The sequence below is a fragment of the Ranitomeya imitator genome, chromosome 5, assembly GCF_032444005.1.
Source record: "Ranitomeya imitator isolate aRanImi1 chromosome 5, aRanImi1.pri, whole genome shotgun sequence".
In the NCBI taxonomy this organism is placed as follows: Eukaryota; Metazoa; Chordata; class Amphibia; order Anura; family Dendrobatidae; genus Ranitomeya; species Ranitomeya imitator.
This window is the reverse complement of record NC_091286.1, coordinates 256110650-256127246: the sequence shown is the minus strand read 5'-3', so window position 1 is coordinate 256127246 and position 16597 is coordinate 256110650. Positions and strand designations below refer to the sequence as shown.

Below are 16597 nucleotides of genomic sequence, written 5' to 3'. Positions count from 1 at the left end.
GCTGGATAAAGCTGTAATTATATGTTATATAGTCGTGTTACTCTCCCCTCACTTCTTGTAACCTACAAGTGTACAAAGATATTATACAGTCACCATGTGACAAGTGGGCCTGTGTGACCTCAAATGCCAGGGCTGAATTTTGGTCCCAGCCCGGCCCTGGCGACCTGTACCGCGCTGGTTACAATGGCGTCACAGGCGCCACGCTTAACCTCACAGCTATGGGGAACCATCCTGAGTTACAGATGTTGTTTTCTACCAGGGAGGCACAATGGAAGCTTAAGTCAACACACCAGTGTGAACAGTCCTCTAACTAACTAGTCACATGCTCCATTTCTCCTGCAAACTTGACTAATGTTCGCCTCCTGTGAGGCCGTGCACTATTGTCTGAGCTGCACGAGTGCACACTTCCTCTATCAGGCTGTGACAGAACTACTGCCGGCTTTATTCACAGTGCACTTATGCGGCAGGAAAACAAGCACCGAGTCGCCACTTCCGCCCTTACCCACACTCGTCCCGTGACGTCATCGTCCTGCGCCGCTCAGCAATCGTCACACGTCAGGCCCGGGTCGTTCGAAAACAAACAGACGGGGGTTCAGGAGGAGCGCTCAGCGCTGGGGAGATCTCCGGCCGCCGCCGCCATGGTGAGCTCCGTGCCCCGGACCACTCTCCGGTCCGCCATCAAGAAGCGCCTTCCTGGTCTGCGGATGGACGCCAATGTGGACCTGCTGGTGAGGAGAGGACGCCGCTGCGGGTGGCGCGGGCTGCGCACAGGCACACAGTGATGTCGGATCTCTCCCTCCGCAGGTGTTTCTGAGCTGCCTGCTGTTCCTGAAGAGGCTGGCCACTGAAGCCCGCCTGAAAGCCATAGAGGACCGGTGCTCCGTGATCAAGTCTGCCCACATCAGAGCTGTAGCCAAGGTACATGACCAGCGTTTTTCTTGAAGCAGGAGACGTTTCAGGAAAATGCCCGCTGTGTTTTGTTTTTCCTCAGTCTTTTCTGGAGCTTTTAGGCTGCATAGTGAAGCTTGGGAATAGCAGCACTTTGGATGCAATGCATTCAGGTTCAATGGCAATCCGTTAGGGCAATCCGTTTAGCGCTAAGTGCTAGCGGATTGCGCTAACGCAATGTCTTTTTCGGGGTCGCGTTTAATGGAACGGACCTCGGGCGTGCCGCGGACACTGCAAGCAGCGTCCGAGGCGCGTCACAAAACACCGGCACATCGCTGCCAATGGGCGCGCTAACAGACACGTTGCACGGCGTTAATTTCGCCGTGCAACGCTATTCGTTAGCGCGGTCCCATTAACGCAATCTGAACCTAAGCACTGATTTCTACATTGGAAGCACAGTGGGTGGGATTCCTAGAAATCCCATGTCCACTGTGCTTCTATTTACCACTTCATAAACTCCCCCCTCAGCGCAGGTTTATGAGCCGCAGCATGTCCGTTTCTGTAGCGGAGACACTATTCTACACTGCGGATTTTGACTAGTTGAATGTCATGACTTGCGGTGAATCCTCATGTACTGACGAACAAGTGCAGCAATTAGAACTCTGCGTTTGGACACAGCAAAAATACGCTGCGTCCAAAATGCTATTCCTGATCGTGGGGACGTAGCCTAAGATGTCTTTTGCAGTGGCTTCTTTTTTTTTAAAATTTTATATATAACATGGCGGCTTGCAAACAGGAGCCACCAGCAGAGTGGTCAGGTCACTCCTTTTAGGCCACCAGCAGAGTGGTCAGGTCACTCCTTTTAGGCCACCAGCAGAGTGGTCAGGTCACTCCTTTTAGGCCACCAGCAGAGTGGTCAGGTCACTCCTTTTAGGCCACCAGCAGAGTGGTCAGGTCACTCCTTTTAGGCCACCAGCAGAGTGGTCAGGTCACTCCTTTTAGGCACTTCACGGCTTTTGAAGCCTCATGTGGTTAAAAGAATATATAATAGATGAGACATGCGCAGCTAATGTCATGATCAGTGACGGATGGCACTTGGGGTATATTCCTCTGTGCCTGAGTAGGGTTTCAATCAGTGTATTCGGCACGTAAATAGACTCGCAGAAAGCGTGGCCTCTTTGTACAATCCAACAAAGAAAATGAGTCTTTATCAGAAATAGGCAGATTGCAAAGAAGAGAAATTTGCTGGAATAGATGATAGATTGTGCAATGGTAAGACAGACATCTGTCGCTGTGAGTATGGCACCTGAATCTTTCTCTCTGCAATCCATCTTTTGAAGGTCCAGATTAGGACCATAACGTTAGTTTTCTTTACGGGACTGTACAAATCAACTACCTTTTCTGCTCATATATTTAAGTGCTGAGTTAATCTATGGATATGCACAGCCTAGTGCATAGATACACTATGATGTTCTTTTTGGTGTGACGCTGAGTCACTTCTCACAGACAAGCTGTGAGTCGAGATCATTAACTAGTCAAAGTTCAATAGCCAGGAGGGTACAACAGAAACAGAGGGAAGAGACAAAGGCGTAGTCAGGTAATGGTCAGAGTACCAGAAAGACGGCGAATCAGAGCAAAGGGTTTAAACAGACAGATGGTCAGAACAAGGTCCAAGGTCAGGCAATGAAAGATCATCAAGCAAAACACTAGACACAGAGAAAACCAACCACACTTAGCTGAAGCTATGTCTGGGACTCACAGCCCAGCTAAGTAACTGGGTAGTCACCTGGGACAGAGAACACCTGAACACAGCCAAGTACCTCCCAGTCTCAGATTGACATCTCAGCTGTCCAATCAAAACACCAATAGGTCAGCACACCCCTTCACCAGACTGGACGACTGAGCTGTCAGTAACTGCATCCCGGACACACTGAGGGGTGGAATTGTGACAGCTGGCTTTTTTTTTAAGTTACTGAATTGTACTATATTATAATGTAGGTGTCCTTAGGGCATGTTCACAATGGAGTACCAAAAGCACAATGTGTTTTTGCTCAGTTTTTGGAGCAGACACTGTCCAACTCTTCAATCGAGATTTGTGTTTTTTGAACTAATGCGGGTTTTAAAAAGTTTCTGCTCAGAAAACTCAGCAAAATACGTCGTGAACACATCCTTGGATGCTTTGTCTTAGGCTACTTTCACACTAGCTTCGGAATCTCCCCGTCGCAATGCGTCGGGCAGAGATTCCGACGCTAGCGTTTGATGCACTGCACAACGGGTGCAGCGGATGCATTTCTCCGGCGCATCCGCTGCCCCATTGTGAGGTGCAAGAAGGTGGGGGCGGAGTTCCGGCCGCGCATGCGCGGTCGGAAAAAGCGGTCCGTCAGGAGCAAAAAACGTTACATTTAATGTTTTTTGCTCCCGGCGGTCCGCCACAACACGGCGCAACCGTCACACGACAGTTGCGACGTGTGGCAATGCGTCGCCAATTTTAATCTATGGGGCAAAAACGCATCCTGCAAACAACTTTGCAGGATGCGTTTTTTGCCATAAACGACGCATTGCAACGTCTGGCAAAAAACGCCAGTGTGAAAGTAGCCTTAGTCTAAATGATACTATTTGCTGGTCAGTCAATTACTGAGTGGCACAACCAATATGGTAATTGGTTGCTTGGTTTTTAAATGTAAATCCCAATGTTTAACGTGTTTCACTTGTAATATCTATGGTGTTTCAGGGTTAAACTTGGGTGACCATTTGTTGCATATTTTTTTTAAATCGTGATATTCTCTATCTGATAGGACTTTGTTACGTTTTTTCCCAAGAGGCTCATAAAATGTGTATTTATAACGTACTATAACAGTAATGCATATCTTTACTTATTTTACAGGTTGTTTTAAAGAAGTCAAGAGGTTAAAAGTTTAAATGAAGAAGTCACATAAAAATGTCAGAGACTCAGATGCTTGTTTAAGCCAGAACGATGCTCTTCTAAAGCTGAGCTATAACAGACTATAATAACTTGTATATAATTTTTTTAAGTTTAATGAATTGCACTATATTGTAATTTGTTATATTGATGATGATAATAATATATGTACAGCTACATCACGAATTGAGCTTTCAAAATAAATATAGACTTTGTTTTATTTTTTTCCTAAAACATTAAAATGAACCTGTCACCTGAATTTGGCGGGACCGGTTTTGGGTCATATGGGCGGAGTTTTCAGGTATTTGATTCACCCTTTCCTTACCCGCTGGCTGCATGCTGGCCGCAATATTGGATTGAAGTTCACTCTCTGTCCTCCGTAGTACATGCCTGCACAAGGCAATCTTGACAGAGAATGAACTTCAATCCAATATTGCAGCCAGCATGCAGCCAGCGGGTAAGGAAAGGGTGAATCAAACACCCAAAACCCCGCCTCCATGGCTGAAGATTGTTCCCTCCAAATTCAGGTGACAGAGTCCCTTTAAGTATTTTAATACTCACACTTTGTTTTATGAAAACTATGTATATGACAAACAAAAAACTTAGTATGAGAGCTTCATTTAATGTAAAGCTTGATAAACTGTATCTGAAATGTTAGTTGAATGATGTACGTGCTTAGAATGGATGCACTTGATGAGGATTTATCAGTGCTTTGGACGCAGCGCATGTCCGCTGCTTCTAAAGCACTGCCAGCTATTGAACGCAGGTGAATCCGCATGTGTTCACTGAACCGTGTGGATTCACTTCATCCAATACATTGGACGGGTGAAATTTCTCTTGAGGAGACTTGTCTGCTCAAGATAAATGTACATGCTGTGGTCTGGAGGAGACGCATTGCATGTCCTTCTCCGCAGCTAAGCCGCGGTCATCTCAGGACACATTATGGACATGGGATTTCTTGAAATCAAATCCACTATCCAATAACATCTGGATGCTGCAGAAGTACAGTGGGTACGGAAAGTATTCAGACCCCTTTAAATTTTTCACTCTTTGTTTCATTGCAGCCATTTGGTAAATTCTAAATAGTTAATTTTATTCACATTAATGTACACTCTTGTAAGTTTAATAAAAAAAAGAAAAACTGAAATATCACAAGGTCATAAGTATTCAGACCCTTTCCTCAGACACTCATATTTAAGTCACATGCTGTCCATTTCCTTGTGATCCTCCTTGAGATGGTTCTACTCCTTCATTGGAGTCCAGCTGTGTTTAATTAAACTGATAGGACTTGATTTGGAAAGGCGCACACCTGTGTATATAAGACCTCACAGTGCATATCAGACCAAATGAGAATCATGAGGTCAAAGGAACTGGCCAAGGAGCTCAGAGACAGAATTGTGGCATGGCACAGATCTGACCAAGGTTACAACAGAATTTCTGCAGCACTCAAGGTTCCTAAGAGCACAGTGGCCTCCATAATTCTTAAATGGAAGAAGTTTTGGTAAGAAAGGTAAAGAATTACCCCAAGATCACTGTGGCTGATGTCCACAGATGTAGTAGAGAGATGGGAGAAAGTTCCACAAAGTCAACTATCACTGCAGCCACCCACCAGTCAGGCTTTTATAGCAGAGTGGTCTGATGGAAGCCTCTCATCAGTGCAAGACATATGAAAGCCTACATAGTGTTTGATAAAAAAAAAAACACATAAAGAACTCCCAGACTATGAGAAATAAGATTCTCTTTGTCTGATGAGACAATGATAGACTTTTTTGGTGATAATTCTAAGCGGTATGTGTGGAGAAAACCAGGCACTGCTCATCACCTGACCAATACAATCCCAACAGTGAAACCTGGTGGTGGCAGCATCATGTTATGGGGGAGTTTTTCAGCTGCAGGGACAGGACAACTTGTTGCCATCGAAGGAAACATGAATGCGACCAAGTACAGAGATATCCTGGTATAAACCTCTTCCAGAGTGCTGTGGACTTCATACTTGGCCGAAGCTTCACCTTCCAACAAGACAATGACCCTAAGCACACAGTTAAAATAACATAGGAGTGGCTTCAGAACACCTGACCATTCTTGACTGGCCCAGCCCTGACTTAAACCCAATTGAGCATCTCTGGAGAGACCTGAAAATGGCTGTCCACCAACGTTTACCATCAAACCTGACGGAACTGGAGAGAAATTGCAAGGAAGAATGGCAATGAATCCCCAAATCCAGGTGTGAAAACTTGTTGCATCATTCCCAAGAAGAATCATGGCTGTACTAGCTCAAAAGGTGCTTCTACTCAATACTGAGGAAAGGGTCTGAATACTCATGACAATGTGATATTTCAGATTTTCTCTTTTAATAAGTTTACAAAAATTACTACATTTCTGTTTTTTTGTAGTCAAGATGGGGTGCAGAATGTACATTAATGAGAAAAAATGAACTTTTTTGAATTTATCAAATGGCTGCAATGAAACAAAGTGAAAAATTTAAAGGGGTATGAATACTTTCTGTTCACATTACGCAGCGTCCAAGCCACAGCGTTTAATGATCGTCTGCACATACCCTAAGTGATATATTAATCCCTTCACAACCTTTGATGTACCCATACGTCATGGTTGGGTAGGAGTTCCAGCACTTTGACATATATGTACATCATGGTAATCGTGCGCAGCACAGTAGCTGTGCTGTGTGACCTCGGCTTATGCGATATCGGCATTTGGGAGATGGAGGGGGTTCTCTCTCCCTTACGATCAGCATCCCTGCAATGTCATTGCAAGGGCCTAATTATAGTCATGACAACACGAGGTCGTTATGACGACACCTGGGTCAGCCAGCAACGATAAGCCTGTTACGCTAAGCCAGTAGCCTGGTCTAAGAGGCCTCTGTTAGTCTAAGGCCATGTGCACACATTGCGGATTTTGCTGCGGATCCACAGCGGATCTGCAGCTGCGGGTCCGCAGCAGCTTTCCATGCATTTACAGTACAATGTAAACCTATGGAAAATGCAATCCGCAGTGCCCATGCTGCGGAAAAAAACGCGCGAAAACGCAGATTACATTCCGCAGCATGTCAATTCTTTGTATGGATTCTGCAGCGGTTTACACCTGCTCCATAATAGTAATCCACAGGTGTAAAACCGCAGGTGCAATCCGCATAAAATCCACAGGTAAAATGCAGTGCCTTTTACCTACGGATTAATCTGCAGAGCTCAAAACTACGTGTGCACATACCCTCCTAATACAAGTATAATGCATTGCAATGCATTATGACAGAGGTGAGACTAATAAAAATTAAAGTTCCATAGAGGGACTAAGTAAAGTAAATTAAAAAATTGTAAAAATGTTAAAAAAAAAAAATATATATATATCTATCATACCAATAAATCATTATACCATATTTTGCAGACTATAAAATGCGCCAGACTATAAGACGCACCCTAAATTTTGGGTTCGAAAATAGGAAAAACATTTTGTAAAGTTAAATGGTGGTGCGTCTTATAGTCAGTTGTAGCGGTAGTTCACCGAGTGGGCGTCGAATCTCAATCTGTTCAAGTGCGGGGACTCCGCTCACCAGCGCCGACATCTTGTGAGAGCCCACAGCCAACAGCATCGCCCCACTCCTGCCGCCACCCTCCTGAAGTAGGAACCCTGCCTCCTGTGACACTGCTCCAGCGTGACTGCCCCCCACTGGGGTAAGCTACCTTCAGATCATAAGACACACCACCATTTTACTTCTAAATTTGTTTGAAAAAAAGTGCGTCTTATAATCCCAAAAATTCATGTAAAAACGAATATAAAATAGTACACATATTTGTTATCGCAGCGGCATAAATGACCCATCCAATAGAACTGTCAATCTAGTTAGCCTCTTCAGTGAACATTGTAAAAAAAAAAAAAAGATATGGCAAAAAAATAGACTTTTTCATCATATTGCCAAAAAAAGTCATCAATACGTCGAATGGATTTAAAAATGGTATAACTGAAAATTTACCTTGGTCGTCAAAAAACAAGCCGCCATGCACCTCCATAAGTGATGAAATAAAAAAAAGCTATAGCTCTCAGAATATAGCGTGTAAAAACAATTCTTAATTCTGTAATATACTGTAGTTTTTGTGTAAAAGTGCCAAAACATAAAAAATTATATAAATGAGGTATCGCTGTAATCATACAGACCTGAATAATAAAGCTGCCTTATTACTTTTACCACATGTGGAATGGCATAAAAAACAGTTGTTTTTTCTTCATTTGTGCATAAATGTGTAGTCGCCACAGTTTTGTACACCTCTGAAAAGGACACTGCTGAACAGAGACCAACAGAGTAACTCTGCTGCCTCATTATAGTGAATGGATCCCTTAGGCCGGCGTCACACTGGCGTTTTAAACGGCCGAGTGCAAATGGATCCCTTAGGCCGGCGTCACACTGGCGTTTTAAACGGCCGAGTGCAATGCGATAAAAAATCGCATTGCACTCGGACCAATGTTAAGTTATGGGGCAGCTCCCAGCAGCCGACTTTTTGTTGGCTGTTTTCCTCGGTCGGAGACAATCGCAGCATGGGTGTGAGTGAGACAGCGCACACCACTCGGATATCATCCGAGTGATGTGCGTTATAACCCCAGCAATGGAGGAGATGGAGAAATTCATTTCTCCACCTCCTCCGCAGCTGTGCTCCGATCCTCCCTGTGCGAGAGAATCGGAGCACAGACGTATGACACTCGGAGTGTCATTAGCATATCGCATCCGATGATCTCGCATCGGATGCAATACGCCAGTGTGACGCCGGCCTTAGGCATTTCACCTGAATCATCATTTGGAGATTTGGATGGAAACCCAAAGTAAGTGCTCAGAGTAGAGCACAGGATAAATGTGATCCCAAATGTTATGGAAAATGTTCCCAATGAAAGCTTCTACTCAATCCATAAAAAAAAGTTCCCACTTAGGTTTGTCATCTTTCAATGGAAATATAGGGGACATCCATGTTACAGGTAGTATAAAGGCGCTGGAAAAGTGTTGTGGCTCCTCACACCCAAAGAAATCCACTGCTGTTTGTTTCTGGAAAACACCCACAAATTCATCACTACATCCCTGCAGGGATTCTGCTGTTCTGGCACCTTAGGGTCTTTGCCAATGTGAAATGGCACCCTTAAATCATTACAGCAAAATCTGAACTCCAATATGGAGCCTCTTCCTTTCTGCGCTTTGCACTCTTCTTCAAAAGCAGTTTTTGACCACTTATGGGTCATCCGCGTACTCTGGTCTAAAGGCATAACAAATTATACTGTACATTTTCTCCTATTATCCCTTTTGAAAATTGAAAATTTTGGGCCAGGGTTATGACCTCATAAAGTGACACTAGTCAGAATTTAAAAAAAAATTGACCTGGTCAGGAAGGTGAAAACAGGCTTGGGGGAAAGGGCTTAAAAGGGATCAGAAAACCAGTTAACCCAATATTTATTATTTTTCATTTGAATTTGCATATAAAAGTTTGAAGTCCGAAAACTGTATTTTTACTATTTTTCTCTTCCTTAAAAAATATATTTTTGATTAAAGGAAAAAGTAAAAAAAAATGTGTAAAAAAAAATCCATCTTTCCATGACTCTTTTATCTAGTCTACATGACGACAATGGGATAAATATAATATGAGACTGAGCAAAGAACATTTTTAACAATTTTTCTAGTAAAAATCAAAATTTTCAAGCCTTTATTACATTAATTTATTTTCTACAAGTGCGTTCTGCAAAAACAAGTGATTCATGTGTCTGAGAGGAATAGTTGTGGGTCACAGCACCGCCACATCCTTTTTTTTATTAAATTGGTATCTTGTAATGTGGGAAGAAGCAATTACACTGTGGTCTCTGAAATGACCATAGAGTTGTCCATTTAAACTTTTGAATCTATTCTGTCTCAACAGCAAAACATTTGCCTTGGTAGAAAGTCTTTAGTCAGTTCATTTAATAAAAAAATAGATTATTATTATTGGATTGTCAGATCTGTCACCATATTTCACAGTATAAACTGCGTACATTATTTAATAGAGCAATTACAAATCCTCCTCAAGGCTTTATTAACATGGCCCTATTTCAATGCTTTTTGCAAGACACATATTTAGCATGAAAAATCAGACTAGATTCTGTTAACCCCTTAACGACCACCGATAGGCCGTTTAACTGCAGACGTTAGCTCCACTTTTTTTAATACTTTTAGCGTGTAAAAAAGCAAAGCATAAAAAAACCTATATAAATCTGATATTGCTGTAAACCTGAGAAACAAATCGGTCTAATCACTTTTACTGCACGGTGACCGGCGTTAAAATTAAACACTGAATTACTGTTTTGTTCAAAATCTGAATTAAAAAGCGATCAAGAAATATTATGTGCCCCAAAAATGGTACACAAAAAACCTGTAACTCGTCCTGCAAAAAAAAAGTTACATCTCTCAGAATTTGCCAACAAAAAAAATCAACTTTTTATAAAAAAATAATTTTTTGCTGTGTGATAGCGGCAAAGCTTAAAAAAAAACCGCTATAAACTTGGTATCTCTAAAATCACATTGACTGAAGAATAAATCTGCCTTATCCTTTAGGTCACATGGTGATCTGCGCAACAATAAAAATAAGATATAGTAACATAGTAACATAGTTAGTAAAGCCGAAAAAAGACATTTGTCCATCCAGTTCAGCCTATATTCCATCATAATAAATCCCCAGATCTACGTCCTTCTACAGAACCTAATAATTGTATGATACAATATTGTTCTGCTCCAGGAAGACATCCAGGCCTCTCTTGAACCCCTCGACTGAGTTCGCCATCACCACCTCCTCAGGCAAGCAATTCCAGATTCTCACTGCCCTAACAGTAAAGAATCCTCTTCTATGTTGGTGGAAAACCCTTCTCTCCTCCAGACGCAAAGAATGCCCCCTTGTGCCCGTCACCTTCCTTGGTATAAACAGATCCTCAGCGAGATATTTGTATTGTCCCCTTATATACTTATACATGGTTATTAGATCGCCCCTCAGTCGTCTTTTTTCTAGACTAAATAATCCTAATTTCGCTAATCTATCTGGGTATTGTAGTTCTCCCATCCCCTTTATTAATTTTGTTGCCCTCCTTTGTACTCTCTCTAGTTCCATTATATCCTTCCTGAGCACCGGTGCCCAAAACTGGACACAGTACTCCATGTGCGGTCTAACTAGGGATTTGTACAGAGGCAGTATAATGCTCTCATCATGTGTATCCAGACCTCTTTTAATGCACCCCATGATCCTGTTTGCCTTGGCAACTGCTGCCTGGCACTGGCTGCTCCAGGTAAGTTTATCATTAACTAGGATCCCCAAGTCCTTCTCCCTCCCTTCTCTCCATGAATTCTTGTACCTCTGTTTAGATGCTCATCCTAACTCCCAAAAATCGGAACAAGGCTCGACTCACATTTATCCTGCGCTCTCCACTGAGCACTTACTTTGGAGTTTCCATGTAAACTCCCCAAAGCCACGATTCAGACAAAAACCCCAACGCAGCCACTCACTTATGAGGGAAATGGAATCAGTCTGGTCTGTGTTCTGGCTGTGTCCCATCATTTTAGTGCTCAAGTGTGGATGACCACAGATCTGTGCATACCTAAAAATATGGATACCACTGGAGCAGATGCCAGATTCCAAAGTGTCTCCATCTGCTTCATTATGGTAGGTGGTTCCATTGGGAGTTTTGTCTGCATAGCATTTTTGCCTTTTGCTGAAAGTGATCAAAAAATATATACCTTAAAATGTTACCAATAAAAACTCTTAACTTACCCTGCACAAAACCAGCCCCCACCTCAGGTCTGTCATCTGGTAATGGAACTACAATGGAAAAGCAACATGGCTTCCATCACCTTAAATAAAATCCAGGGAATTCTGCGCTCCAAAATACAATTGCCCCCTTTATTTTGAGCCCCACTGTACCTAAACCACAGTAAGTAGCCACAAAATTCTGTGAGGCACCAATGGGTTTAAAATACTCACTACACTCCTAGATGAATTTCTTAGGCAGTGAAGTTTCCAATATGGGGTCACCTGGGAGGTGTTTCTGCTTTTCTGGCACCTCAAGGGCTCAGCTAATGGAGCCCACAATCTAGTTAATCGAAATCTGTGTTCTAAAAGCCAAGTAGCGCTCCTTCCCTTCTAATCCATTCCATGTGCTCAAACAGTAATGCAGAACCACATATAGGTTATTTCCGCATTCGGATGAAATTGCATTACAAATTATTGGGTTCAATTTCTCCCATTACCCCTCGTGTAAGTTATACATTTGGTGCTAAAATAGGGGAAAAATGTAATTTTTTGTTCTCACTTCTAAATGTTATAAAGTTTTGTGAATCACCTGTAGGTTAAAAAATGCTCAGTACACCTCTAGATGAATTCCTTCAGGGGTCTAGTTTCCAAAATGAAGTTATTTCTGGGGGGATTTCTACCGTTTTCGCAAGTCAGGGTCTCCTAATGCAAGATGGCATTCACAATGTATTCCTGACAAACAGCGCTCTTTCCTTTTCTAGCCTTACCCTCTGCCAAAACAGAATTTTTTGACCACACATGGGATATCCTCGTGATCGGGAGAAATTGCGTAACAAATTATGAGGTTCATTTTTTTCCTATTATTTATTGTGAAAATTACAAATTTGGGGCTAAAACAATATTTTCAATATGAAGACCCAATGTTATTAAATTCTTTGTAGTACATGTGGGTTCAAAATTAGAGACGAGAGAATTTTATCAGGTCAGGGCTTATTCGGCAAGCTATAGTGCTCACCCAATCAGCTGCAGAGGGAGCCTGACTACCTGGATCGCTCCTGGTGATCAGCTGATCTGAGCCGCAGCTGCATGTGTCTTAGCTGTGTCACTGTCACAACACATGCATGGAGAGCCCAACAAAAACACTCTTACACGTTTCTGGCGCTGTGTGTGTCCTTAGAGTCATTCTCTCTGACTAAGAACAAAGTGAAAAAAGTATGCAAATGATTTAGGATCACCAAATAAAAGAATATATTATAAACAACTAAGGGGAACAATGAATACACTTAAAACAAGTTAAAAAAAACACTTGGTTATGACTATAATTAGGTATGTCCATGATAAGATCACTTATCCTCATCTGCCTGAAAATTTGGATACACATGGTTTCTAACAATTATAAGTATACTGTACATAACTCAATCAAGATTAATGCTATAGTGAAGTCTTGGAAATTGCCCAGAAATTATGACAATCCAATGCTGTCAATAGACAACTTAATCCATATGGGAACAACAATGTACAGTGGGTATTGAAAGTATTGAGACCCCTTTAAATTTTACACTCTTTGTTTCATTTCAGCCATTTGGTAAATTCAAAAAAGTTCATTTTTTTTCTCATTAATGTACACTCTGCACCCCATCTTGACTGAAAAAAACAGAAATGTAGTTATTTTGGCAAATTTATAAAAAAAGAAAAACTGAAATATCACATGGTCATAAGTATTCAGACCCTTTACTCAGTATTGAGTAGAAGCACACTTTTGAGCTAGTACAACCATGAGTCTTAGGAATTATGTAACAAGTTTTTCACACTTGGGTTTGGGGATCCTCTGCCGTTCTTCCTTGCAGATCCTCTCCAGTTCCGTCAGGTTCTATGGTGAACGTTGGTGGACAGCAATTTTCAGGTCTCTCCAGAGAAGCTCAATTGGATTTAGGTAAGGGCTCTGGCTGGGCCAGTCAAGCATAGTCACAGAGTTGTTCTGATGCCACTCCTTTGCTATTTTAGCTGTGTGCCTAGGGTCATTGTCTTGTTGGATGGTGAACCTTCAGCCAAGTCTGAGGTCCAGAGCACTCTGGAACAGGTTTCATCCAAGATATCTCTGTACTTGGCCACATTCATGTTTCCTTCAATGACAACCAGTCGTCTTGTCCCTGCAGCTGAAAAAAACACCCCCATAGCATGATGCTGCCACCACCATGTTTCACTGTTGGGATTGTATTGGGCAGGTGATGAGCAGTGCCTGGTTTTCTCCACACATACCGATTAGAATTATCACCAAAAAGATCTATCATTGCCTCATCAGACCAGAGAATCTTATTTCTCATCGTCTGGGAGCCCTTCATGTGTTTTTTAGCAAACACTATACGGGCTTTCATATGTCTTGCACTGAGGAGAAGCTTCCGTCGGACCACTCTGCCATAAAGGCCAGACTGGTGGAGAGCTGCAGTGATATTTGACTTTGTGGAACTTTTTCCCGTCTCCTTACTGCAACTCCAGAGCTCAGCCACAGTGATCTTGGGGTTCTTTTTTACCTCTATCACCAAGGCTTTTCTCCCACGATTGCTCAGTTTTGCTGGACGACCAGGTCTAGGAAGACTTCTGGTTGTCCCAATCTTCTTCCATTTAAGGATTATGGAGGCCACTGTGCTCTTAGGAACCTTGAGTACTGCAGAAATTCTTTTGTAACCATGGCCAGATCTGTGCCTTGCCACAATTCTATCTCTGAGCTCCTTGGCCAGTTCCTTTGACCTCACGATTCTCATTTGGTCTGACATGCACTGTGAGCTGAGAGGTCTTATATAGACAGGTGTGTGCCTTTCCAAATCAAGTCCTATCAGTTTAATTAAACACTGCTGGCCTCCAATGAAGGAGTAGAACCATCTCAAGGAGTATTACAAGGAAATGGACAGCATGTGACTTAAATATGAGTGTCTGAGCAAAGGGTCTGAATACTTATGACCATGTGATATTTCAGTTTTTCTTTTTTAATAAATTTGCAAAAATGTACTACATTTTTTTTTCATTCCAGATGGAATGATGTAGAGTGTACATTAATGTGAAAAAATGAACTTTTTTGAATTTACGAAATGGCTCCAATGAAGCAATGAGTGAAAAAATTAAAGGGGTCTGAATACTTTCCGTACCCACTGTATATATAAAAATGTAATGTAACCTTAAACTTGAATCTGGGGGGAAATGTATAAATGCAAGTGACTTTGACTATAAGGATGGAAAACCTCTAAAAAACACCAAATATAAAATATGAAGCACAAAAAATATGGTTTTATGGATGTCAGTTACACATATTGTTTCCAATAGGAGGGATTCATCTAGCCACCAGGACCATACAGTTTTAGTAAACAAAATACTGGTGCATAGTAGGACCAGAGAATATTTCCGATATTAATTGCTATTAACCAAGGCAGTTCCCCGAGTTGAAGTAAGAGATGGTTCAGGCAGCTATGTGAATTATGCAGGTTAGAGGAGAAATTATAGTGCCTGTCTGATGGATGTTGCATTCTCCGTGTATCACATAGATGTAGTTTCAGTGTTCCTTTTTGGATCTGTTTTATAACAACATAGGAAAGATGGGATCTACCTGATGAGTTATCTAGTACTGGGTCAAGGGTGGCATTCAAGTCTCCACATAATTTTACTGTTTCCTTGACTATGGTTTGGGCCATAGGCTTTAATAATTGTGAAAGTTTGGCTATCAATTCTTAAAGATAAAATGATATATCTGGCTTCTGCATCAATAGTTCAATCAATAACTTGGTGAGAGAGATTTATGAATCACAATTGCTTCTTTAGTGCGTGAAGTTGGGTTGTTGGTGAAGTGCCAATTTGTGAAATATATATGCTTAATTGTTGGTGCTTGGTTAACTTTAAAATGTGTTTTTTTTTTTTTTTAAAAATCAGATGATGTGTACCTTACTTCGATTAAAATGATGTAGTATTTCTGCCCATTTTCCTGGAGTATTAAGTCGCCTTGTATTGAATGTGGCCATGTTTAATTCCAGTTGTTTCTCATGAGTACACATTTCTCCCGGTCTACACAGTCCTTCTGTGATGAGAGAGTCCCTTTAACCCCTTAACAACGACCGTTACGCCATTTAACGGCCGTCATTAAGGGGTCTTATTCCTCAGCCTTTAACTCTTTAGGCTCCTGTTCTACCATTGATTTATAGGCAGCTTTTGTATATTCAGCGCTATATGGCAATATTTGTCAGCTGAACCATTGTCCACCATCCCCCCCTTCCCCATCCTTTTTCTGCAATCTCCTTGGATTTAAAGACTATATCATTGTGAATTCTGTGGCAGAGCTCCCTCCTGTGGTCACAAGTGGTACTTCGGCTGATTCTCTCTGTGAGCTTCCGTTGGTGGAGGAAAGTGGTACTGCGGCTTCTGAGTTTCCTTCCTCAGGTGATGTGGTGAAGTCGTTAGGTGCTGCTCTATTTAACTCCACCTAGTGCTTTGATCCTGGCCTCCAGTCAATGTTCTAGTATTGGACCTGTTTCCTCCTGGATCGTTCCTGTGGCCTGCTGCTCTGCATAGCTAAGTTCTGCTTTGCTATTTTGTTTGCTGTTTTTTCTGTCCAGCTTGTCTATTTGTTTTTTCCTGCTTGCTGGAAGCTCTGGGACGCAGAGGGTGTACCTCCGTGCCGTTAGTTCGGTACGGAGGGTCTTTTTGCCCCCTTTGCGTGGTTTTTGTAGGGTTTTGTGTTGACCGCAAAGTTACCTTTCCTATCCTCGCTCTGTTCAGAAAGTCGGGCCTCACTTTGCTAAATCTATTTCATCTCTACGTTTGTCTTTTCATCTTAACTCACAGTCATTATATGTGGGGGCTGCCTTTTCCTTTGGGGTATTTCTCTGAGGCAAGGTAGGCTTATTTTCTATCTTCAGGCTAGCTAGTTTCTCAGGCTGTGCCGAGTTGCATAGGTAGCGTTGGGCGCAATCCACGGCTGCCTCTAGTGTGGTTGGAGAGGATTAGGGATTGCGGTCAGCAGAGTTCCCACGTCTCAGAGCTCGTTCTA

At 42.2% G+C, this 16597-nt stretch overlaps 1 protein-coding gene across 1 annotated transcript; it reads left to right on the top strand.

Annotated features, from left to right (window-relative positions):
* Positions 1 to 527: 527 nt before the first annotated feature.
* On the top strand, positions 528 to 8031 carry CENPW (centromere protein W). Its single transcript, XM_069726078.1, has 3 exons — positions 528 to 728; positions 805 to 918; positions 3773 to 8031. Exons 1-3 carry the CDS (start codon positions 639 to 641, stop codon positions 3797 to 3799), a joined length of 231 nt encoding a protein of 76 aa, XP_069582179.1. The 5' UTR covers positions 528 to 638; the 3' UTR covers positions 3800 to 8031.
* The last annotated feature ends 8566 nt before the right edge of the window (positions 8032 to 16597 follow it).